The following is a 23,740-nucleotide window of genomic DNA, read 5'->3' as shown; positions in this document are numbered from 1 at the left end:
TCAGTGGGACATGCATTAATTATTCCATTTATTATTGTCATTTTCTCTGGGTTGGTTTAAATTGGGTCTTTGTTTTTGTAGATTGATCAGGACTTCACCATGATGTTTGGAGCAGAGATTTCTGGCAGGTTGCTGGCAAAATGGTCCACATACTTCAAGCCTAGGGTCCTGGCAAACTGCAAGAACCTGATTTCCAATGAGCACATTGATGAACTCTTGGCTGCACAGAATAACCCGAATGAATCTTGTAAATGTGGCTCATTCTATTTTTTGAAATATGTATTTTCTTTATAGAATTTTAAGTTATTTATTGAAATTTTAAGATTAAAGTACTTGGAACTGTCTTATTTGTCAACTTTGACACTAGGTTGGGACAGTGATCTGTCAAGCATTCTGCTGTTGGTTCACCTCCTTCCCCTAACTTCAAAAGGTCACAAGAAGAGCGCTAAAATCAGCTCCTTCCAAGCGATCCGCCATGTAGTGAGATATCTGAGGGTAAGCAGACATTTGCTGAACTTTAATTTTAGCTGTATTAAAATTTGAATGAATTTATTTTTACTACTTCAACTAACTAATTAAAATAGATAAATTAAACCATGTACTCCACCATTTTAAACCACAAGGAAGAAACCTTGTTCTTTTTTAAAAATATACAATTATAAACAGTTTTTTTTTCCTGTTTTTGGAAAGATTTGAATATAATCTTAATTGATGATCAAGCTTTATTTGTGACTTCTGGAGTTGACACCCTTTATTTTGACGACCACTTTAACGCATATTGTGGCGAGGAAAGTGCAGGTTCCTTTTTTGTGTGCTGCATTGATAAGCTGATTTATTACAAACCCCATGACAAACTGTTCAAATGAGATGGATGAAAAAACATATATTGTACCACATTGTCATATTATAAACTGTGCTTGAGGATTGGTTGTCCATTGATGGGATGTGTTATTGTAAAGTCAATGCATTGTTATGTGGTGGAATTATTAAATGTTTTCAAATGTGTCTGTTTTTTTTAAGAGAATGTATGAGAACATGTGGGAAATAATTGGGAGTTTAAAATGACACTGCAGTAATTTTTTTACTCCCTACATGAGTTAAATATTTAGCAACTCGTTTTGAGTGTTAAAAAATACAACATTAAATAGTGTAATATTTTAACACTATACTCTAGTGTAGTGTAAAATCAACACTGACTTGTTGTTGACTCGTGTTAAATTTTAACTACCACCAGAGTTGTTTTAACTCGCACTTAACTAACACTTTTGAAAGTGATGTTTTAACTATATGTAGAGTGGACCAATATAAGCACTTTTAAAGTGTTGAATTTGACTCTATGGGAGTTGAATTGACACTGCTGATTTTGCTGTGTAGTGTCAGCAACAAAGGACAGTTGCAAAAATTAATATGCAGCCATCTCACTGACCTGGTGCAGCATTTAAATGCAGATTGCCTACTCTGTTGGCCCACATTGTACCAACTTGTAAACATAACCAATGCCAATGGAAGATTACAGTATTGAGCATTTTGAAGCTGACACCATCCTCTTCACTGTTTATGCAGGCCTAAGGCAGTCAGGTTATGATGTCCCTGTTATCAATCCCGATGTCAACGTTGCAGCTCAAGAGAAACAAAGAGAGTCCTCTGTCGTAGCATTCTGATAGAAGGTTGGCAGTTGGTGTTGTGAGGGGGGCGGGGTCTCTGTCCGCTACACGCAGCCTGCTCTGCCCACACACCTACCTGCACCAAGGCCAGTTGAAGAAGATGAGGAAGTTGAGCGTGAGGAGGTGGAGGATATTGCACAGAGGGTGGAGTCATCGGATTCAAATGATTAAGTAAGCAGTGACACAGAATGCTGTGATTCAGACTGATACGTCTTTTGTGTGGTTTGATGTTATTATTAGTGATGATATACAGTACACAAAGGAAGTTACAAACTCAACTGCCTCTCCACATATGCGGCAGGTGACACTTCTAATGAGCATTTAAAAACAAACAAACAAACAAAACAAAAAAAACTCTCTGGGAACCATCATTTTACCATGGTGGAGGGGTTTGATTGCCCCTATGACCCTGAGAGCTCTGTTGTCTGGAGCCTTGTGCTCCTGGTAGGGCCTCCCATGAAAAACTGGTCACTGGCAAGGGGCCCGACAAAGAATGGTTCAGGGCAGGCTAGCAGGCCTTAAGGGGGCACCCACATCATCACATCGTCTTGCTGTGGAGAGGGAATCTTTTGCCCAGGGCACAAATTTAGCCAGAACCGCCTCAGGGACCCCTATCCAGCCTGTTTTCCATGTCTCCCTCATCCAACACAGGTGAGGATTGTTATCAGGCTTCTCCAGAGCTTGCTGATTAGCTGATCATTTGAACCACCTGTGTTGGCTGAGGGAGACTGGCTGGATAGGGGTCCCAGAGGCCTGGGGTTGACAACCACTCATAGAGATAAGTTGGAATATATTAAAAAAATAATAATAAAATAAAATAAGACCTCTTTTTCAAAGAAGACAACATGAATGCCAAAGCATTACAAATGAATCCAGTGTTTCCTCTAGGATTTTTTTCAGCAGCGGGGGCAAGGCCCAAAAATCTGGAGATGTCGATCGGAGGTGGTGGGGGCCTTTGGTGTGTTGATGTATGGTCGTAAGCCGATGGGCTTTTAGTTTGGGACAACTTCCTCCAGGATTTCATAATAGTGTAAACAAACGACACTTGGCTGCAAATTTTACTTTCACAAAAAAAATGTAGTCAGTGCTCCACTAAATATAAAATACAGTGAATAAAATAAATAAATACAACAATGTAAAATAAAAGTAAATACAAAAAAATCCGTATATGGCCTAATCAATCAATGTGGTCGGACGCATGGCTTTCATTATGCTCAGTTATCTAAAGCTACTGGACTGTGTCAATCTACATGGTATCAATCAACAAGTGATCAACAAGCTATTGGAACGAATCAACTGTTTGAAACACAAACTATATGCGATTAAATCATTGGTGAAGATGAGCTGATTGAACTTTTAACAATCTATTTGCCTGAACTAAAAGACTCGGAACGAAATCAACTGGATAACAAATATTATTGAAATAATGAACTGAGTGAACATTTATGATCCCTGCTGACTTTTAACTACGACTTGTTTGATTTTTTGCATCTTAGTATAGTATGGGGACGAAAATTTATAAGCTTCATGCTTCTTACTGCCAGCCCTTTTTCTTTTCGGTTATTATATGTTTGATTTGTTTGTTTAATTGTATGATGAAATGTTTGATTGTCACAATGCTGTCCGAAAGGAAAAATGAACAAATCAATCAGTCATTGGCATAGCTTGCACCATGCTTTCAGAGCAATGAATTTTTCTTGTTTTTTGTTTTTTTTTAAAGAGCTCTAAGGCTATGTTGAATGCGAACTCTCCAATAGGTGGAGCGCTGTTGCTCAGCATCATACATGCAGCAAGGTGGTTGCTCTGCAGCCTATTTCTTAAGTCAGTCTTGACCTAAAAATAAAAAAAGAGATTGCTTCTCTTAATTTACTACACCCTCATTTTAAAATTGTTTCTAGTACAGTAGTTTGAGTCTACTCATTGAATGCTATACCCTATTTATTGTTGACAACATTTTCTGAACCCATTTAGGGTCCCAGCCTGATTGCCTGTGTTCCCCTGCTGGTTTTTCTCCTATATGCTTATCTGTTACTCCTGCACTACTCCTTCATTTTGTCCCACTGCGCCCTGTCCAATGTCATTTACCTTATAAGATTGCATAAAACATGAGCGTTAGTTAGCCAAATGTGATATATTGTTTTAAATCTATCATCATTTCAGTCACTAAATGGCAAATGGTACCTGTTCAGCATCATCTTGATCATACTTTCTCTTCTTTGAGAAATAAGCGCTGAAAAAATGTTGATGGTGGGGGGTGAGGGGTGGGGTTGGGGGTTATCGACTGGCAGCCATCTTGACTGAAGCAACCCTCTTCACTCCTGGCTGTTTTCCTGGATTTTGATTGATTTTCCAAGGCCCACAGAATATTGTGTTCTATTGCTATAAAAATATAACAAAAAGAAAGATCAGAGTCTCTTCTTTCATTCAGGGAAAAAAGTATATTTCTATCTGTTTCCATTATGCAGCAATTAGCATGAGAATATAGGTAAGTTTCATAATTATTCACAAATCTGTTTAAACAGTGAGGTAAAGAGGTTGTTGCAACATGGCCCTGGTTGATCTCTTATACTCCGTGTCACGTGCTGGCCGTTTTTGTAATAACTACCATTGCTTCATTCTCTTCAGTTTAGAGGCTACATCAAAAAACTTCTGTATACTCTAGCATAAAAACAAACAAACGTGTAACTATGTCTTTGGGAGCATGGCAATATTTAACATAGAACATATACGTTTTTGGTCACAAATGAATTAAAATTAAAAGAAAAATGCACTGAGCTGTCACCGATGTCTTACAAATGCAATCATGCCATCTACTGGCAGAAAAAAGACCTCAACAATAATTAATATCACACTGGTTTTTTTTTGGGTTTTTTTACAGTACAGTACATCTTGTTAATTTCAACTCAATTTTATGAATCATGAAATTACTGTATCAATGACTAAAAGCTTCAGTCATATTTCTATTTAACAATTTGCCACTTGTATGTTAACAAGAGTATGACAACTTAGAGAAAAAATACTTTATTGTACATTTTATTGTACATTTAGAAAACATAAAATTTGCAATTAATCATGAGTTTACAATTGAAGTCAGGCGATTATTGCGATTACAAATTTGAATCGCCTGACACCCCTAGTTAGTTCTTACATTGAGTGTGTGTGTGTTTTTGGGGGGGATACTTAAATGTTTCAAAACGAAGAGTTCAAGTTTCAACAAGTGTTCAATGCTATGGGACGTGTCCATGTACTGGTTGAATATAGCAGCAAGCCGCCATGTTGTTCACTTACTCACGCACACACGCTGTCCTGTCGTCGCTCAGGTTGTCATCGAGTGTGGCGTCGACACCTTCCACATGCACATCTACGGCGTCCACAAGATGGAATACGCATACCGAGTGCGCGACCTGCGGCGCATCACGCGGCTGGACGCGTGGGGTCACGTGACGCTCAAGGACATCAAGCAGTGTAACGGCAATGACGCCATGCTGCAACGCTCAACTCGGACACTTCTGCCATGCACACTTTACAAGGCACCTTCACTTCTATAATGCATTTTGTTCGCGAGGTCACTTACTCTACTTAAGAGCCAAAATGATTGGACAGAAGTCAGACAGCTTATGAAAATAGCTAAAAGAACGCAAGTGGAAGATTTTCAACGATCTCAATGGTAAATGTAATAGAAAATAATAGATTTGAAGCAGGAATGAAAAAGTCCAATGTTGAATATTGTTGTTTTGTTCTTTTAACGATGAAGTGTTTTCTTGTCTGGATCACTCTTTGAAAAGAGGTCTCAACAGTTTTTTATTTTTATTTTTTTTATTCCATCCTGGCTAATGAAAGCTTTTGATTGATTGTATTATAATAAAAACTGCGAACTCAAGGAGACCTTTAAATTGTACTGCCAACGATGTCTGGAATTAGGACTAAAAACAAAAAAAAGAACCTTTTCAGGACTTCCTCCACTACATTTTCAACACTATGTGTTTTCTTTTCTTGATTGCAGAAGCCAATGTGATTTTCTCTTGTCAGCAAACTTCAAAACATTTGCAAAGACAATCCAATTGACTGTGAAATTTGTCAAGGCACGGCAAACATGCACAATATTGTTCAAGGTGCAATGGTCATCTCCAGGTTTAGTTATTAAATAGTGAATTAGACAAATGCCGCCAAGAATGGCTTTTGTCTCCGTTCCAATTATGTACTCTCTCATCATGTATCCTACAGTCATAATCTTCCTTGTCTCCTCAACCTCAGCAGCTGCAAGTTGTTACTTCCCTTTCCTAAATGCAGGGTCAAATACCTCAGCACCAACCAGCGCTACAAGTTCTCTGATGTCTAACCCTCAGTCTGCCAAGATCATATCTCCATGGATGATGTTGTCCATAAATTTACAATTAGCAGTAAGATACTTCATTGAAGCCCCTGTTTTTTCAATTTTTGAGTGTCTCTTTTGGAGTCACTTGTGACGCTGCAGACTTTGAGGGGGCTGCGCTTCGTGGCCTAGGTCTTTGTTGGGTACCCATTCTGGATGAGTTTCATCCCAAGGATGAGGCTTACCTGTTAAAATAAAAGATAACAATTGTAAAAGCATGGCACACTAGACATATCGTGTGCTAAACATTTCCTTGCAGTAAACCCAGGAGTAAATGAGTTTATGATTCATTATAAAATCAATCTAGACTGCATGTTAAATATAGATATATATATAAAGTCCTTAACCCCATACTGTATGTCTGCCCATGATGCTATGTGACAGAAACTGTATTCACTACTTTGATATTCCATCCATCCATCCATCCATCCATCCATCCATCCATCCATCCATCCATCCATCCATTTTCTGGACCGCTTATTCCTCACAAGGAACCAGTTAGCCACCGTGCCACCCTACTTTGATATTAATATGTGAAATAAATTTAAGTCTGACTTTTATAGCCAGTCGGATAATATTTACAATCATGTTTTAATGGAAATGTACTTAGACAGACAGACAGATAGATAGATAGATAGCAGTGTTGTCACTAACGCGTTGTCATCTGGTTACTTTCTTTCAATAACGAGCAATCTAACGCGTTCATTTTTCCAAACCAGTAATCTGATTAAAGTTACTTTCCTAAATGGCTGTACGTTACTATTTTTTTATTACCTCACAATATATGTAGAATGCAGTGTTGCCACAGTTACCTTGAAAAAGTAACTTAGTTACTTTACTGATTACTTGGTTTTAAAAGTAACTAAATTGCGTTACTGATTACTTGATTTTAAAAGTAACTAAGTTAGATTAAAAGTTACTTTTTTAGTTACTTTCAGCAGCTGCCGATAACACCATCTCAACATAAAAATAATGCAGTAGAAACGGTTCCAAATACTTTATTGAAAGTGCATTTTTAACATGAAAATAAAGGTTTTTTTTTATGAAAAACAAAATAGGCAGTCTCTCTTGACTTCTTGTAACGTAAATACTTTTTATAAAACAAAAAATAAAAATCTATCCAGGTTGAAAATGAAAATCCCCTAAATTCCTCTATTGTTTGTTTGTTCCGCTATTCCAGTGTGTACACATGTATCAGTTTAAATATTTATTAGTAGTTATTGACAGTTATAATTGTTTTTTGGTTTGTTTGTTTTTTCTCTTCAAAATAAGGATCAGGAAAACAAAAGGTTGATAATTTAATGTTAAATATAAATATTTAACCTTTAGACAGACACCAACACAATTAAACAGAATATTTGCACATTGTGAAGTATTTCAGAAACATAAATTTAAGACATGAAATAAACCTACCGTCCAGCCAAAAGAAATATGAAGCCACCTTATGGAACAATAAATCTATCAAACACATTTTAACCACTTAATATATGCAAAAATATTTCCAAAAGTTCATTTCCCTTTTTAATCAACAATTTTTGTATTTAACAATTGTTTTTTCTTTTGTCATCACTTTCATTTTTGGTTAATGTATGACATCTTTTTTTGTTTTTTTAATCTGAGACACGATGATGACCACAGAATCACTACTGTTTATATTTTGTTTTTTGGGCTGTCGTAATCGCGGGCACGTCTCAGTTCTCCTATCTGCTGCTCATGCTAGTTGTAGACATTGACAGGGAGCCACAAACTGAGAAATGAGATACTTGCAGTGTGCTTTTAGCTTAGCTGGTGTGTTGGCTGTGGGACATACCTGTGTCGTTTGAATCCATGCATTGGATCGTCACGGGAGTTATTCTTTTTGGCTCGCGCGCAGTACCAACGCCGGCCCGGGACATACAAGTGCACCGAGAGGACTCGATAGCCATGGGAAATACCGAGATGTACGGCACCGGCTTCTGCTAACTGTCTCCATTTGTATGTTGTCACTCGTTGCGCGCGCGCGCGCCGTGTCGCGAGCACGGAAACACGGAAGTAGCTTGAATGGTGATGCTACTGAAATGTAAACAAAACAAGTAGAGCACGGCGCAGAACTCTTGCTATTGTTATGAAAACCATAAAGCCTCACTCGCAACCGATACGGTCGTTTAGCTCCCCTTGACGAACGATGGTTCGGTCGAATCGTTTTTTTGTTCCACCCCTACTGAAAACGTAACTTGTCTGACGTCACTCCCCCTGGCGAGAGGGCGGCGACGACCTCATCCCATAATGCTTCACGGACCAGTTGAGGATGGAAATAAATTATTTTTTTTTTACCACTTTTATGGTCCATAATGCACACTTTTTTTGTTGTGTTGTGTGCCTGTTGGTTAATAAAACTAGTAGTAAAAGTATCATCACTTTTGTTTTGAATGTGCAAACCATTCATGACCAGACCATGGCTGTATTCAGTGTGGTGATCAATGACTTCTGCCTCATCTTCGTAGTTAGCAGTAGTTGTTTGTGACTGTTACAACAGTGAGATAGTTTGCCTTCTTCATCACAATGTGGAGTAACGCATTGATTCTCTGGACAGTAACTTTAATCAGACTACTTTGTAGAATAAAGTAACGCGTTAGACTATTAGTTACTTTAGAAAGCAACTTTTTTGAGTAACGCGTTACTAAGTAACGCGTTACCGGCAACACTGGTAGAATGCAAAATTTTGCTGTCCATTTCGAAGATAATTTCGAGGAGAAACTGTTTCTCTTGCGTTTGGGAGTGACGTCACACGCATGTCACGTTTTCTCAGCGAAAGACGCAACCCCGAGTCACGTGTACCAACGTGTGAGCCGCAGCGCTAGCTTTCCTACCTTGTCACGACGGAAACAATGGAAGAAGCAGCTGGACCGCCACAAACGGATGCATTTTCTCATTGAAAATACAGCCATTACTTCGCATTTGTGTCCAGTAAAGATTACAAAACCCTCTCAGTGCGTTGGAAACTTTGCGCTGGATAAAAAGTCCACATCTAATTGAAGGAAACATTACAGCACAACGTGATACAGCTCCAAGCAAAGGCGACATGACAGGTAGGCAGACGGCTAACAGTTCTACATTTCCTTCATAAAAACATGTGAGCTGCAGCCAGTTCTGTCGGCAAAGTGAGCTACCTTTGTCGTGTGGAGGTTGTTTGATTAGGAGGCTGTCAGATATGATGCAAAAACATAGTCGTTTGCAAATTGTGCAGGAAAACTGTTGCCGTTAGAGTTGAGAGGACATGGCAAAAGACAGTTTTACCGTGACCGGTAACTCACCATCTAGTTGGCTTGAGTTTGTGATGCTAACTGGCCGCAAAGCTAACGAACGAGATGGCGTGCGCGTCGCTCCCGAGCAGAGGAGTAAACATGCACATTTGGGTTATTCATACACTCGAGTAAAGTCTACAAGCAATCAAAGCATTTTCTGCATGAATGTAGTTCAGCTCTGGTACTTGAGGAAATAGAAAATGTTACAGTGGCAACCTGACTACATGTAAATGTTATAGTTACAGTTTGTAACCAGCCTGCAGGTGTAATGTGTTATACTCCAACAATTTATGTACTGTAAAACCAGAGAAACAGAAACAAATAAACATGTTCATGTTTCAAGTTAATGCATTTTCATAAGTAGGCTATTATTCAAGTAATCGGTTGTCATTTTTATGTTAAGGCAGCAAAGGGTGGAAATTTGTACTAAAAAGTAACTGACAAGTTACTTTTTGAGTAACTTAGTTACTTTGATAATAAAGTAATCAGTAAATAAGTAGATTACTTTTTTGAGGAGTAATCACTAATCAGTAATCACATTACTTTTTCAAGTAATCTGTGACAACACTGAGATAGAAAGAAAAATTTACTTCAAAACATGAAAGATCCAGGTCTTCCCTCACCAGGGATCATTGATCTAAAAAACTAAAGCAGATACGTGGCTTCGGCCCACCGCCTAAGATGTTACAAAGTTACAAAACCAGAATCTTATACCAACCCCAGAAACCTCTAAATTCCAACAGATTAGGGAGATCTCAAGAGACCAGAGGGAAAACTAAAAAGAGGAAGGAGAGAAGGATAGATGAACCAGAGTGAGATCCACAGACACCAGCCTCCACTGATTCAGCGAGCAGTGAGAGGGAGAAGCAAATTCTGTTTGTATTTCAGTAGATACTGGTGTGATGGATTTGCATGCATAAGAACCGCCACCAAAGAGGGCGGAATTACCGTGGTCCAACAAGGCGAGCGCAGCCCCCCCCCAAGCCATAGCAGCACCAAGGCACAACCCACTGCCCCCGCCCCAGGTCCAACGCAGCAAAACAGGGCCCGGCAGGTCCTCACGGCGCCCCACAGATCCCACTCTCCCCACGAGACACTTGCTCCCCACCCCCAACCACCACCCACCACGTCCCAGTCCCCGCCGCCCCCCCCCCCCCCCAACCATCAACCCCCGCCCCCCACCCCCCCCCAAACACACACCCCGCACGCAACCCCCCCCCCCCCCCCACACACACACACTCCCAGCACCCCACATCCAGGCACCCCCACCACCACCCACCCCCCAAACAAGCCACCACCCCCCGATAGTCGCGTTTTAGCTGAGCCTTTAGTGACCACTCAGGAAGCGATCCTTTTGGATGCATCAATACATCTCTCTGTGGAGGAGGATTTAGTGATGTAGTCCTGTGCTGGGAGGTGACTTTTAGCCCTCTGTGGAACAAATCCATGCTGAGATCCAACTGCCAAAGAGTCACACAAGCTGTTGTTAATGGCCCTGTAGTGTGTGGATGTTCTGTCGTTCGTCTGGTGTCTGGGGAAAGGCCCGTTGATTGGGTAGATAACCAAGCAGTGAATGGAAACCAATTAGTGTGACATTCAACCTGAGTGTGGTGCTACCAAATGACCTCGATAACCGCAAGGAAAAGTAACTTAAGATGAAAAACGTGTCAGCCATGATTCAATTGCACAGAAATTGTATAGATTGGAAGGCACTTCAATGGCAGGATCTTATTGAAAAGCATCTTATCACTGAAAAGCATGTGTTTGTGTCAGCCCACTTAGCCATAGTGTGTATCAACTGTGTGCAACCACATTGGCAACAATTAGCCTAACCATGGTGTACTCTTCACCTGTGTCTGTCCATGAACTTACAGTATGTCCATAATATGTATCTACGGTTTGTCTGTCTGTTATATGCTATCATCCATCCAACCATTGATCATGCCGTGTATGTATCGTCTGTTTGTACATTATTGTCCATCTTCTCAAAACAAACATGAATGAAAAGCTGCTGTCAATTGTTTATGCATTTATATCAAAAATCATGTCCGTTTTAAATCAGATTGAATGCTTTATTTTAAAAACACTGTTGGCACAGCCTCAGGCATGTACACTTAAGTTATGTAATTAAGTATCTGAATACAGTATAAATCAAAAACTATTATAACATTCTTAAGAAATTGTCTGTTAGGAATGTGTGTGGGTGTGCAAAAGTGCGTGTTGGATCCCACAGAGCAGACCACAAATCGTGTTTCGAAAAAGACAAAAAGGTTTAATAGCAAAACACACTGCGCAAGGACAAAATCCAAGGAGTATCAAAGTAAAACACAAAGTTTAGTTAAACAGAAAGCGCATGGAACAAGCCACGGAGAAAAACAAAGACACACACAAAAAAAGGCCCTAAAGTACAACTAAGGAAATCTGTAACAAAACAAAAAAACACGCAAGAGGGCTGAGCCACTACAGACAATAGAATAAAACTAGAGCTAGAGCTAGAGCTAAATAATGACAAGGCAATACTTAGCAAGGCTCGAGATCAGCGTCGTCGGCAGCAAGCAAGTTAGCAAGGTGAATACTCTGAGAGCTTCTGTTTGAAGTGCTCAGCTTTTATAGCCAGCTGATTGCTAACCAGCAGCAGGTGCGCCAGCTCAGCGGTTGTCATGGAGACTAAAAACAAAACAAGAACACAAGTGAAATAACGGCACTGAGGACACAGAAATGTAACATTGTCCTTATAGTGAAATTTCATGTGTAGTGTGTCAGCTTCTTTTTTTCTTCTTCTTCTTCTATATTTGGGATATAGCAACTCAAATACATAGTCAACTGACCTTTCGCAAAAGCCCTGCCTCCCTCAGTTGACGCATCTGGGTCCGACATCTTTCTGGACACAGAATGGAAATGAACTTACCAGAACATGTCCGTTATTGTTTTTGGAGCAATACAAGTGTAATATCTTCCAAATCTAGGCAGATGGGTCTACAGTATGCAATGGAAGGATATATTCGGAATATTATCATTTTGGCTGGGAACACATTACCGTGTTTCTACCACTTGAGCCGGTAGCGCTGTAGCACTCTCTACCTTTCAAGCCGGGAAAGCGAATACGTCGTTTTGTTTTGATGCTTCAGCTAACACATGTGATAGTGACTGGACTTCATAGCATGTCCTGGAATTTTATTCGAGCAATTGGCTGACTTAGAGACTTAGACTTGACTTTATTGATCCTTTTGGGATGGCTCCCTCTGGGAAATTTACATGTCCAGCAGCAATAAGAACAGATAATAAAATAAAAAATAATTCAATCAATCAATAAATAAGGTTATTACACCAGAAATTGAATTAATAATAATAATAATAATAATAATAATAATAAAATACAAAATAAAAATTCAATCAATCAATAAATAAGGTTATTACACGAGAGATTGAATTAATAATAATAATAATATAATACTAATAATAATAATAATAATAATAAGAAAAACATGAAAAAATAAAAATTCAATCAATCAATAAATAAGGTTATTACACCGGAGATTGAATTAAATAAATTAAAGTACAGTAAAGTGCCATATCTGTGAAGTGCACGCTAAACACTCCCCCCAGTGAGGAGTTGTAGAGTACAATGGCAGATTTGTGGGAGTTATGAAATAAATGACGGTAACACGCGGAGTGCTAAGGATTTCAAACCAGTCAATTCAGGGCTCTATTGATGTGGTCTTTTTAGTTTTTTTTAATCTTTTTAATCTGCGTTGATAAAGCTACCTCAAATCAGCTGTCCTATAACCTCTCTCAGTGTATGTCAACTCGCTGTTCAGGCTTGGTGTCGGTGTTTGTTGAACATGTTTTGTGAAATGGACCCCAGGTCTCAAACTAAGGCTGGGGTAAACAACAACCGTCTCTCTCTCTCTCTCTCTCTCTCTCTCTCTCTCTCTCTCTCTCTCTCTCTCTCTCTCTCTCTCTCTCTCTCTCTCTCTCTCTCTCTCTCTCTCTCTCTCTCTCTCTCTCTCTCTCTCTCTCTCTATTTCTCTCTCTCTCTCTCGTTTACTCTGAGGTAACCCAAAATGCTACGTGAAAGATTGAAACAAAATAAGTTCAAATGGCCAGTTACGGTGCTATGTTCATTTTTTTGTAAATCGATGTAACAAGATCACAAAGCTCCCAGTATGAGAACCCGTGTAAACTACTTAGGACGTCAAGTTACCCAGTTAACATTAATAACAGTGATCATGAATCAAGCTAAACTTAGCGAGTTATGTATGATGCAAAGGAAAAAAAAAAGAAAGTACACGGATTGAGCACAGATTGAAGCAGCTTTACTTCTGTTGATAAGGGTAAGTAAGATGGTGCTTGTCAATTTTTACAAGGCGTCGAACGATGGAGAACTTGCCAATTTCAGTGATGACTAGCTAATTATAATGATATCTTGATAATATACAATATTAACTAATCATAATCTAACTTTGATGCAGTGTTGCCTCTAGAGCAGAGGTGTCAAACTCATATTAGCTCAGGGGCCGCATGGAGGAAAATATGTTACCAAGTGGGCTGGATCGGTAAAATAATGGTATATAACTTTTGCCATCAATTATATGCAGATTTTTGCTATTTGTGGGCTAGCCTTAAATTACAGAGCTCAACTGTAATCATACTGTTCCAATAAATAACATCCAGGACGATTCCCCGTATGTTTCATTGCTCATCTGAGGACTGCTTGTGAAATTATAAATTTATATGTTTTGATTGTGGCCAGCTGATTAATTTGTCTGACATTACAAATTATTTTTTACTTTACAAAATCATCTCACGGGCCGGGTTAAACCCCTTTGCGGGCCTGATCCAATGTTTGACACCCCTGCTCTAGAGCTAGTAAATTTGGCAACAGAGCTAAAAGCTACAAGTTGCTAGTCAGCGATTTGGCTTTAGTCTAGCCCATCTAGCTACCTAACAGGCTCTTACCTTGGAGCAAACGTAGGAATGCTTGTTCATGTTGGAGACATTTAGCTGGGGGGTGAGGCCGTCTACACTGTATAATCCATTGAAGAAACCACCCCATCTTTTTTTTTGTTGAGTTTGGGAAAGAGTAGGACTCCACCTGACAAACTTTTGGGAAACCTTCTATCCCATTTACACAATCCATGGGCGTATCGCGTCACCATTTTGCTTGTTGGAGGTCCATAGCTTGTTGGAACTTTTTTTGGTTGTTCTTTTGTGGCAGCTGATAGAAGTTTTTTGGATGGATTTTACAATTCAATGGAGTGGACACGAGCTAGACGGACCTTAGCCGTTTGGGGGCGTGGTTTACTAAAAATCAAATATGTCTTCTGTTTTTTCAAAATTAACAATACCAATGCTCCTCTCCAAACGACCAACTTATAAGATATGAGAAATGTCTGAGCCATAATTAATGAGTTGCGTCAGAACTGTTTGACTTTTATGAAGGTTGTGCATTCACATCTGCATGCACCGACTTGAAATAAAAAATGTTTATACATGTTTGAGTCAAGTATCACAATTTATTACAAAAACTAGAACTTTTTCATCTGTTAGTGCTGCCATGCTTTAAGCATATATCAATGCAGTATAAAATCTCCACCCAAAAATCCAACAGTTAAAGCAAAGATCATAGATGCGTACACAGCATTTACAGAAGTTAAGACATGCTGTTACTGTACAGAGAACATTCCTATTAATGTACAAACATTCTGCAAAATGCCCCTTTGTCACCCATGAATTGCATTTCAGGACAACACTGCCTCTTTTAAAGTGTTATGATACACGTATATGAAATTAAATTCAAGAAAATTAACAGGAACACACACACACAAGCACTCATGAACACGCTGAGATTCTTTTCAACAGCCCAAGGCACTCAGGCTTGAATGTTGGCAACGTGCATGTCACCGTTCACACAAAATCACGTCAAGCAGTTGGCTGGGGGATGAAAAGCAAGGGAGAAACCCAGTGGTCTGTTGAAGAACTCGTTCTCTTTCAAGAAGTCCGCCTTGTCCATTTTCACAGTGAAAATCCCTGGCAGTCAAAACAAAAGGTATCTCTGGAGGAAGTTGTTATGTTGAATTGCAGGACATCTTTTTACAAAGACTACATGACCTTCTACTGCATTCAATCTTTCATTTGTGTTGCCGTGAGCATCCTCATGTCTCTGAAGTGAAAACATCAGACATAGCCACAGATAAACCTGACGCGCACCACACAATGCCGTAAATGGGCTGTTACCCAAGAACCCTGCCAAAGAGAAAACCTGGTTTAAAAAAAGGCTGCCCTCATTTTTTTTAAACTCAGCATCTAGTCGCTGAGATATTTGCCTCGGCATCCTCCAAATTCCATTATAGACGTTGACCGCAGTGGCCTCAACAAATGCACTGACTTCTCTCATCCGCAATTTAGTTGAGGTGGCGGCAAGCTTCAAATGTCCACTTCGAGGCACCTCCGTAAATTTCAAGGCTTGTTTCCAGCCACGCAAAAACATTGCCCACTTGTGCTTTGCTGCTGCAAGTTGCCAAATTATATATTTCTCCCACGGATAGTTTCCGATCCCAGATGTGAAAGTTGGCGAGATCTCCAACAAACGCTTGGGTTGCATCGAACCCTCCTCCGTATGTGTCCTGTCGAAAAGAAAGATTGAATTAGTGCCTGAAATAATGATTCCATTTGATCATCAGTTTTGGTTCTTTCATTGAGTGGGTTCCGGAAAAATAAAAAAAACAAAAAAATCACGGAACAGCTTCAGAAAACAGGAGAGTCGTGATTAGCCGTTACCTGAGCCCTGAGCACATGTGATGTTATTTTTAGTTTACAACCTGATATGGTTGAAAATGTGTGGATTTTGCTGCTGAACTCATATTCCACAAACAAACTATTAATCTAAATGCCGTGTTTAGAACAGCGGGTCTGCATAGTACATGTTGTAAAGAATATTTTTGGGTTGACTTCCTCTTTAGGACTGTTTATCTTTCAATAAAAATAAAAATGATTTAAAGAATAAGTCAAGTCCAAAATTTTGTTTGCGGTAGTAAGTTCTATGCAGCCCCACTAGTCTAAACACAGAATCCTGATTAATATCGTGTTTGTAGAATATGAATAAAACAGCAAAATCCACTAATTTTCATCCATCTCAGGGAGTGGCCATTTTGCTTGCTGTCTGTCAGCTGAAATTTATATCACATTCAGGGCTTAGGTAATGACCAATCACGGCTCAGCTTGCGGACGTCACATGACCAAACCAAGAAAACAGGTAAGCAGTGATCGGTTGTTAGCTGAGCACCAGTGAAGTTATTTTCTATCAATAGCAGTTGGCAAAATGGCTGACTTCTGAGATGCATTAAAACAGGTGGATTTTGCTACTTAATTCACATTCCACAATTGGAATTCGAATACCTCATTTAGACTAGTGGGGATACCTATAACATTATTGTAAAGAAATGTTTTCACCTGACTTTCCTTTTAATAATAATTAAACAGTTAACTTTAAGATGTATAGATTTGAATGTGATGTTATAAAAGCTTTTCTCCTCATACTAGTATTTTGTCTTGGGTTCACATAAATGAATTCTGTGCAGACACACAATGCCCCATTATTCATGTTAACCAGTCTTGAGTTCAATTTGCATTTTAACCTTAGTCAGCAGAGAGAACACGAACAGACTGCTAACTACAAAAAAAAAATGAATGGATGGATTTTGACCCTGATCCAGGTCTGTTCTCTGTGCTGCCCACTGCCGCTGGGAAAACAAATCCAAATTGAACAATTTGACGACATTACCTGCTCTTGCCCGAGGATCAGCAGGCCTTGTGGTTTTATAGGATGGTACGGGGCCAGGTTCTCACCACTCCCCCTCTTGACGCCATCTTGGAAAGCTTCCCAGACTCCATCACGAGTGGTCCACGTCACACAGATATGATGCCATTTGCCGTCATTGATCAGGAAAGGCAACTTTGCAACCTTGATGGGCGGTGCAGACATAATGTCAATGCATGAACCTCAATCAAGTCCAGCCAATACCAATTCATAAAGTTCCAATCAGGCAGGATGCAAAATGAATAATACCTTATCATTAATCAGTATCTCCATTGGGTTGTTTCCCCATTCGATGAGCACAAGCTCGTTAGCCTGACCGGGAACGGCGTAGGAAAAAGGCGTGCCCACTCCTGGGGATGCGTTGGACTTGAGCCACATGCAAACGGTGAGGGCGTACATCTCAGGCAAACTCTTCTTCACCTTTGCGTACATATAGTTGGTTCTCAGTGGAAACGTGAGCTGGAATTTATCCAGAGGCCTGTTTTCTCGCTGACCTGTTTAGAGGAAATAGAAATGTGTTTGCATGGCATATATTTTGGATGATGCAGTCATCTTGCAGAATGCTGCCACAAGTGCTATACCCCAACCACATTTACATTTTGTTAGCCGCTGACATTTACAGCCACTTTATTAGGTACAGACGCACAATGGAATGAGATCTGTCTCTTGTATAGACCTACATGAGGCACACCTCTGCAGTCCATGTATGCCAATGGCTCCCAACCACTGTGCCAGTGACATAGCAGAATAATTACGTTCCATTAACTCTTTGACTGCCGAAGACGATTACTAACGATTAGTAAAATTATAATGAATGGAATGCGATCTTTCATTTAGTACCCACATTGTATATATAGTAAAGGCAAACAAAATTCTTTTTGCCTTGCTCGAAATCGGCTGGTAATGTGTTTTTTTTTTGTTTTTTTGTTTTTGATAACGTGTGGCAGTCAAAGAGTTTATAAAATGACATACTGTAAGTATATCATTAAACTGTGTAAAGATCTCTGTTTACATTAATTCCAATTAATAGAAGGATGGATAACCCACATATGCATGGGTCTAATATGGTGTATTTTATTTAAACTTTAAACCGATCTGATTGACTGGATCGGAATTGGCCAATATTTTGTATTTTATGCAAAATTGGTGATTGGCTGTAATGTCTTCATTTGCCCGATTGATCAATGAATGACATCATTGATCGGTTCCACGAAATAAGACATTAGGCCTACATGTTACGTGTTAGTCAGTGTTTTTGAAGAATTTCTTGGGTTGACCCCCGCCCCCCATGCATTTTAATGGGGTATATGTCACGGAAGAGGTGGGACTGTTTTTGCACAAAAGTTTGTTTCCGGTTCGTTTTGCGACATGTGGGCTGCGTCGAAAATACTTGTGCTTCCGACTTGTGCCCCTGGGTTGCGCGTTCGTAACCCGGACCGGAAACAAACTGATGAGCAAAATCACGTCCCGCCTCTTCCGTGTCATATACCCCATTCGGTGTCAATTATAGCCTACATGGTTTTTCGCTATTTGTGGGCTGGGCCACTCCCTATCCCCCATGAATGGCGGTCGACTGTAGAGCAAAATACAGTATAAAAGTTGTTTTAAATCGATGGATCGTTCCATGTTCTAATCAAATCAAGTGATTGGTTATTGTTTTGTTTTGTTATTTCAAAACACGCTGATCGGCCGAACAATCCCGATCGTGTAAAGCCTAATTTTAATCCACTATAAATATGGCTTTATTTGTCATTTCAACTCTAATGGGACGGACTATGGCCACAACATTAGGTTCACTTACACAATGTAGTGAGATTCAATTGAACAAGGTGGATTATTGTGGCTGTAGTTTGTAGTAACACTGCATCATACAGAGCTACATTTCTCACAGTGTATTGTACAGTATTTATATGAGAGGGGCAAAATGTACGGCACACCACGCATACTGCAAAAAACTTGCCATACCCCGACAGTGTCAATCAGATGTCTTTAGTTATGATCGTAGTCTTTTGCAACCATGCCTCATAAATCTTATTTTGTCACAATGTGATTTATGTTCATGATTTCCTACCTAACACTGTTTCTATAAGCATTTTCTGCAATTATCATTCTGCATTCATTTGTGTTCCAGCCTCACGCATTATTCTTTGTTTCCTTAATTATTGTTCCAGCGATATTAGGTATAAATTAACAAGCAGATGCCACACTGCTCATCTCTATCAGATTTTACTATAGCATACATAATGATGCATCCAGTGAATGGGTCATTCCCAACACGCTTGTACACACACACACACACCGGGGATTTACATTGGAATTATACATTACACAACAAATTCATGATGCTGATGCTCCAGATTTTCTTTAATCTCAATTTGATAAAACATCCCAGGAGTGGTGACGTTGTCAGCCTTCATCTCGTGCTTCATCTCACCACTCAGTGCCACATGAACACTTGTGTCTGCCAGGAGATCAGAGCTGTCCCAAACACTCGCGCACGTTTTTGGTTTTAGGTCTCAAATGGAGGGATAAAATGGTTTAATCTGCTGGATGAGCAGTAAAGCCTCCAAAAATATTTGCTCCCTCGTGAGACGGTAAACGTGCCAAATCAGCAATGATCTGATTTCACCACAGCTCTTGTTCTGTACATCAAGAACCCTCCCATAAATCTACCAGATGTCCTTTAGGCAACTTGTTGTGTATATTTTTGTTCCACATACCTTTCTCCAGGTCAGTGATCCTCTGGTGCAGAGACGTGAGAGTGGACTCCACTCTCCCACGCTGCTCTGTCTCATTCCGGAGTCCCGGCTTCCCCTCCTCGATGCTATTCACTCGGGACAACACCTGCTTCTCCAAGTCATCGATTTTACTTTGGAGCAGATCTTTGAGGCTGTTGGCCTGCACTGTGTTGTTACTTCGACTGAATTGCTGGGAGGGGAAAGATACACATTCAGCTTTATGCAAGCAATCTACTCAGAGCAATAAGAGCTGAAACTGTTTTTACAAATTTAATATGATGTTGCGTCACACACACAGCTACTTTGATGTGTCTAGTGTATAGTTATAATCTTAAATTTACATACTTGGGCAGAATTTGTGATGACATGACTGAATAGATATCAACTTGAATCTTTTTAAAAATAAATACAAATTCTGCCAGATATATAAACTTTAGAGCTGCATGTCCTTAAAAGGAAATAAGAAAAATAGTACACATATTCAAGATAATTTTGTCGAAAGAGAACCTCTCGGGTCAGCATTATTTTATTATATAAAATATTTTTTTTCTTAAATAGTGTTCTGAAAATGTGCTTTCCGAAGCACCATCCTACCTCAAGGTTCTCCAGTCTCTGCTTGAGGGACTGTAAAGTCTGTGAGAGTTGCGCCAAAGTGTCCGCGGGGCCCCTGGATACATCCCCCATGGTGTTTTTGGTGCCAGCCTCTTTCCTCCTGCCCCCGGGCCGCCCTTCCCCCACCTCGGTGCCGCTCTGGCTCTCGCACCGCGCCAACTTTGAGGTCAGTTCTCTTATGGTCTCTTTCTGGTTCATGATGGTCTCCTTCTGCTGCAGGACCGTCTCCCTCAACTGCACCACGGTGCTCTTCAAGTCATCGCCGGGGACACTGTTCTGCAAAGTGGCCGCGCATATGTCCATATCCTTTGGGACCGAGGTGCAAATGAATTGCGTCTGTCCACCAAAGTCTTGACATGAACTCTGCAAAAAGAGGCAAGAAAATAGAAAAAATCTCCAAAAGCTAACGTCCGACGTACTTTGCATGTTGGCTTTTGGAGGTTTGTGATTTGCTTTGGCTTAAAAAAGAAATAAATAGAAGCTGCAGTGACTTCCCGCGTGTAGTGTAATCCGTGTGTGGAGGAGGACCCGTTTTATACAGAGAGCATGCTTGTGCGCAGAGCAGCTTCACTGCATCACCACCGGAGGGGAGGGAATCTGAGTCCCTCATTAATAGGCACCAGAGGCAGCATCACTTCCCAAAGAAAAGCCCCTCCATTTTGCTGCCGGGCTTGCACATGTTCAGTTTTTCTTTCTTTTCGACTACTTGTCCTTTATCACTGCTTGTTATTATTTGCAGATGGCGGGAAGCCAACACAGTCAACTGCTTTTGTTTTGGGGGGGTTTGCTCTCTCTCTCTCTCTCTCTCTCTCTCTCTCTCTCTCTGTCTCTCTCTCTCTCTCTCTCTCTCACTCACTCACTCACTCACTCACTCACTCACTCTCTCTCTCTCTCTCTCTCTCTCTCTCTCTCTCTCTCTCTCTCTCTCTCACTCACTCACTCACTCACTCACTCACTCACTCACTCACTCTCTCTCTCTCTCTCTCTCTCTCTCTCTCTCTCTCTCTCTCACTCACTCACTCACTCACTCACTCACTCACTCACTCACTCACTCACTCACTCACTCACTCACTCACTCACTCACTCACTCACTCACTCTCTCTCTCTCTCTCTCTCTCTCTCTCTCTCTCTCTCTCTCTCACTCACTCACTCACTCACTCACTCACTCACTCTCTAACACAATACATACAAACATGCAGAACGCAAGGTGAGTTTCAGCACCAAGGACAGCAACATTCCAAAGTGCAGTGTTTTCTCTATGCCTTACACCAGTGGTCCCCAACCTTTTTCCCACCACGGACCGGTTCTCAACTTCCGCGGACTGGCAGCCCAGGGGTGGGTGTGGGGGTTTGGTTGGGTGGTGTTCAGCAGCTTATTAATCAAAACGCTACAACAACAAACGCAAATCCATTATGTATTTTCATGTGCCTGTACTCGCAGCACAAACACCATAACAAGGGTAACAACAATGCTTTAATATGGTGATGTCACTAAATTGTAATGCTTATGAATGATACGAGCAACACAATAACTAGGGTATTTTGTAGATATAACAATAATGTGAACTACGGTAAGCCCAATTTTTATGTAATGACATGCGCAGCGCCCTCCTTAAATGCGCCAACATAAGGCACCACAAAACATAAGTAACTCATTCACCATAACGCTGATTGAGATGCAGAGCCATCATGTGTGGGAAGCACCTGTTGCTGTCAGTCCATGTACGTTACTTTTTCTTCTTGATCATATGCTCCTGTTTAGTCTCATCACAGGGATTTTTCTCCGTTGCAAAGAAACGTTCCAAATATGTCTGCTTTTTACTCATTTTGCTAACTTGTCGATTAGCATCAGCGCTACGCGACTGAGATAATTAGCATCTTGACATGCCTCAAGAGTACGTCGTCCCAAACAGAGAGAATCCTGTCACTTTTCAAAATAAAACACTTTAAAGCCTCCTCTGTTTAATTAACCGGAAGTACAGTAAGTTTTTTTTATTCTTTCAAATGTGCAGTCCGCCACGGCCCGGTCCAAATTGGCCCACGGCACAGTACCGGTCCACGGCCCGGTGGTTGGGGACCACTGCCCTACATGGAGAGTCAATTTGACTCTATTTAGATAAGGACCAAATAGACTCAGTTTTAAATTAGGAGTTACACTTGGAAGAGAGTAAAATAAAGAATTGGAAAAAATAAAAAATAAAAGTGACTCAAGGTAGGAAAAAACTCAGGATATTCGGCTAGGGAGGCAGCCAATCTACTCCCTGAGCCACGCAGCTCCTGCATTCTGCTAGTATATCTCGCATGTCAGTTGCAGCTGATTCCATGATTGCATGGAATCTTCTTCTCCGACCAAAAATTGATCTTTGGTCTGTTGGAGAAAAGCAAACAGTCGGAAAGGCAAACCTCAGGCGGTAGTGTGGCACTGTGGAAGTCTCCCAAGCTGAAGGTCGTGAGTTCGAACCGTTGAGTTGCGTTAACTCTTGAGTGAGTTTTTTTTAATGTTTTTATTTTTTATTTTACTCTCTTCCTAGTGTAAACTGAGTCTATTTGGTTCCTATCTACATAGAGTCAAATTTACAGTACATAATTTACTGTGTATACTTTTTTGCTTCACACACGCACGTACATGCACACACAGAGTAGCAGCGTCAATGCCTCTCTATCTGTAACTGTACAGTCAAGTCACACGCTACCACCAAAATAATTCCATTCCAATTATGACATTCATTATCCAGGGACGACCCATTTATTACTCTCCTTTGTCCATTCAGGACACATCATTCAGTTAATGCTGAATCATAAAATCAGAACATTCAATTAGCAATGAAATTCTATTGGCGCCATCAGATTGGAATGGATGTATTAGTGAAGAAGAATAGGGAGTCACTGAACGGATGATTAACAAATGGATGTGAATTTGTTTGAGGGAGGTGCTTGGGTGGTGTTTAATGTGTCATGGATGACTTCCATCATCCACACCTAAATGGTTTATAATAACTTTAGCAGTTGATGTACATAATGACTTCATTTCAATGCAACAAAGCCTAATGGGAGCGTCAGTTCAGCTCAAGCCTGGACTGGGACAAAAAAAAAAATGGCCCTGACATTTTGACTTTGGCCTGCGGGCCTGCCCCAGCCCAACTCTTGCCTAACATGTAGTTCTGCCACTGATGTTTATTGATGATGTTTCAGTTTGTTATCTATATTTGAAATGGATTAACGGATTGGTCCCTCTAAAATGTGGGCCAGTCT

The 23,740-nt window shown here is 40.3% G+C and overlaps 1 protein-coding gene and 1 long non-coding RNA gene across 2 annotated transcripts; both read right to left on the bottom strand.

Annotated features, from left to right (window-relative positions):
* Positions 1–11,695: 11,695 nt before the first annotated feature.
* LOC144008990 (uncharacterized) lies at positions 11,696–12,430 on the bottom strand. The gene is made up of 3 exons (XR_013280803.1): positions 12,358–12,430; positions 12,149–12,197; positions 11,696–11,987 (listed from the first exon to the last, which is right to left on the bottom strand). It is a non-coding gene; the product is annotated as an uncharacterized LOC144008990 (long non-coding RNA).
* Positions 12,431–14,816: 2,386 nt separating this feature from the next.
* nptx1l (neuronal pentraxin 1 like) lies at positions 14,817–21,192 on the bottom strand. Its single transcript, XM_077539027.1, has 5 exons — positions 20,472–21,192; positions 19,860–20,067; positions 17,389–17,633; positions 17,104–17,283; positions 14,817–15,946 (listed from the first exon to the last, which is right to left on the bottom strand). Exons 1-5 carry the CDS (start codon positions 20,913–20,915, stop codon positions 15,725–15,727), a joined length of 1,299 nt encoding a protein of 432 aa, XP_077395153.1. The 5' UTR covers positions 20,916–21,192; the 3' UTR covers positions 14,817–15,724.
* Positions 21,193–23,740: the final 2,548 nt, after the last annotated feature.

This window comes from Festucalex cinctus, chromosome 1 (genome assembly GCF_051991245.1).
Source record: "Festucalex cinctus isolate MCC-2025b chromosome 1, RoL_Fcin_1.0, whole genome shotgun sequence".
NCBI lineage: Eukaryota > Metazoa > Chordata > Actinopteri > Syngnathiformes > Syngnathidae > Festucalex > Festucalex cinctus.
This window is presented reverse-complemented; position numbering and strand designations above follow the sequence as displayed.